The sequence below is a fragment of the Equus quagga genome, unplaced genomic scaffold (genome assembly GCF_021613505.1).
Source record: "Equus quagga isolate Etosha38 unplaced genomic scaffold, UCLA_HA_Equagga_1.0 HiC_scaffold_6191_RagTag, whole genome shotgun sequence".
In the NCBI taxonomy this organism is placed as follows: Eukaryota; Metazoa; Chordata; class Mammalia; order Perissodactyla; family Equidae; genus Equus; species Equus quagga.
The window spans coordinates 3,307-5,791 of NW_025794216.1; the positions used below are offsets into that span (position 1 = coordinate 3,307).

The following is a 2,485-nucleotide window of genomic DNA, read 5'->3' on the forward strand; positions in this document are numbered from 1 at the left end:
TTTCTCCAGTGTGTACTCTCTTGTGCACAGTAAGATTACTCCTTACACTGAAGGTTTTCCCACATTGATTACACTCATAGGGTTTCTCTCCAGTGTGAGTTCGTATGTGTATTGTAAGGGATACACGCCTCCTAAAGGCTTTTCCACACTCACTACACTTAAAGGGTTTCTTTTCTCTGGTATGACATTTCATATGTCTCCTGTGACATAAGAGACCACTGAAGACTTTCCCACATTCCTTACATTCATATTCTTTCATTCTCATGTGAATTTTCTTGTGCAAAGTCAGGAAAGATTTTATCCTGAAGGCTTTTCCACATTGATTACACAAAAAGGGTTTTTCTCCAGTATGAATTCTCACATGTTCTTTAAGGCATGAGCGATCCCTGAAGGCTTTCCCACAGTCATTGCACTTACAGGGTTTCTCTCCAGTATGGATTTTCTTGTGCACAATAAGATTAGAGCTCATTCTAAAAGTTTTTCCACATTGATCACACTTGTAAGGTTTCTCTCCGGTATGTATCCTCAGGTGTGTCTTTAGGGATGACTGACTACTTAGTGCTTTTCCACAGTGACTACATTTAAAGGATTTCTCTCCAGTGTGGATTCTCTCATGTCTTCTAAGGTATGGGAGAATACTGAAGGTTTTCCCACAATCATCACATGTATAGGGTTTCTTTCCAGTATGCATTGCCTTGTGCACAGTCAGCGCAGAGCTCCTACTGTAGGTTTTGCTGCACTGATTACATTTGTAGGGTTTTTCTTTTGAATGAATTCCTTGATGTTGTCTGAGAAGTGAGCTATCCCTGAAAGTTTTTCCACAGTCACGGCATTCATAGGGCTTCTCCCCAGTATGAATTCTTTTGTGCCGTGTAAGGTAAGAGGTTGAGCTGTAGGTTTTCTCACATTGATTACATTTAAAACATTTTTCTCTAGTGTGGGTTCTCATGTGCAACTTCATGGATGAGTGGTTCTGTAATACTTTACCACATTGACTACATTGAAAGGATTTCTCCCTGTGAGTTTTTTTATGCTTCTTAAGGTCTAAGGTTGAAGTTAAGACTTCTCCACAGACACTGTAGTCACAGGATTTCTCTCTTGTATGTTGTCTCTTGCGCACAGCTACATAAGAGCTCTTGATGAAGGTATTTTCATCTTTCTTATATTCACAGGATTTTTCCCCATGAAGAATTTTGTCACATGGCTTAAGATGTGAACAATCTGTGAGGGCTTTCCCAGAGTCAAGGCATTGATGGGGTTTCTCTCCAGGATGAATTCTCTGACTCTGAGTAATACTGGATTTCAAGCTCAAGGCTTCAACAATTTCACACCATTCAATGGATTTGCCTCCATGAGTTTGCTCCTTTTGATAAAAAATATTGAGTTATGATCATGAGTTATCATATTCATTATATTGATGGAGAATTTCCCTTCCCATAAATTCTGACATGTCTAACACTTTATTAGCATTAGAGTTTACTTAACATTTTCATAGTGAATGTGCAAAGTTTCTGAGTGAGTTTATCAGCTTGAATAAGCTGAATGCTATACCAAATAGCTCCATCGAAGTCTCTTCAACAGTTTTAACATACAATTGTCTTAGAGTGAACTATATTTTAAGCATTTAATATCTAATCTCCATTATGAAAATATTTACTTTGAGAATTCTCTGTAACCATTTTGTGTGCTAGGTTACAAGTTTCCTTCAAATTAATGATATTTAGAGAATCTCCTGCTTTCTGTTGGTCAAACAAACGTGGTATCACTTGCCTCAAATTACCCTATAGTTCATGTGCTCCTTTTCTATCATATGGAATTCTGGACTTCTAATATGGAGGACAAGAAATTATCCCATGTGAACCTTACCTCCCTCTTGACACTGAATGTTTCTTCCTCCAAAATATCTTGTTTATGTTGTGATTGTTTAGTTTGAAGGAGAATCATCCCATCTGAACAGATTGGGGAAAATAAGTTTTGGAAAAGACATGATGACAATATGTTGACAAAAGCAGTTAGAGCCCAAACCCAATCTGAAACAAATGGGAAACCTAACCAGGTGGCTAGAGTAGGAAATGGTAGGATGATGGTGACAAAGAAAGTGAGACTCAGGTGGATTTCTCTTCAAATATTTATCCTAAACTTGGGAAAACAATGTGAGAGAACCATGAATTCATGATCAAAGGAAGAATACTTAACATGGTTTAGTATTTTGCGTAATACTAAAGAATGGTTCTTTCATGATTGAAAATTACATTGACAGGCAAAGGCTATTATTATATTTGTAAAATGGCAAGAATTAGACGATGATTCCAAATTTAAATATCAAAGAGAAAGATCTATCTTCCCCTCAGAGCATAGGAAAGTATGAAATGATAGGTAAAAAGTGAAAGAGTAGGGAAAGCTGACACTACACGAGGAAGCTCACACCAAATGGTCTCTGCTTTCTCCTTCAATTTAAAGAGTATTTTTTAAAGTTTTCTGTTTA

The 2,485-nt window shown here is 37.1% G+C and overlaps 1 protein-coding gene across 1 annotated transcript; it reads right to left on the bottom strand.

The window, feature by feature from the left end:
- Window positions 1-243: 243 nt before the first annotated feature.
- LOC124232446 (zinc finger protein 525-like) lies at window positions 244-1,363 on the bottom strand (the record flags this gene model as incomplete). The annotated part of the gene is made up of 1 exon (XM_046649420.1): window positions 244-1,363. A coding segment is annotated over one exon (1,120 nt), but the record flags the coding sequence as incomplete, so codon positions are not given.
- Window positions 1,364-2,485: the final 1,122 nt, after the last annotated feature.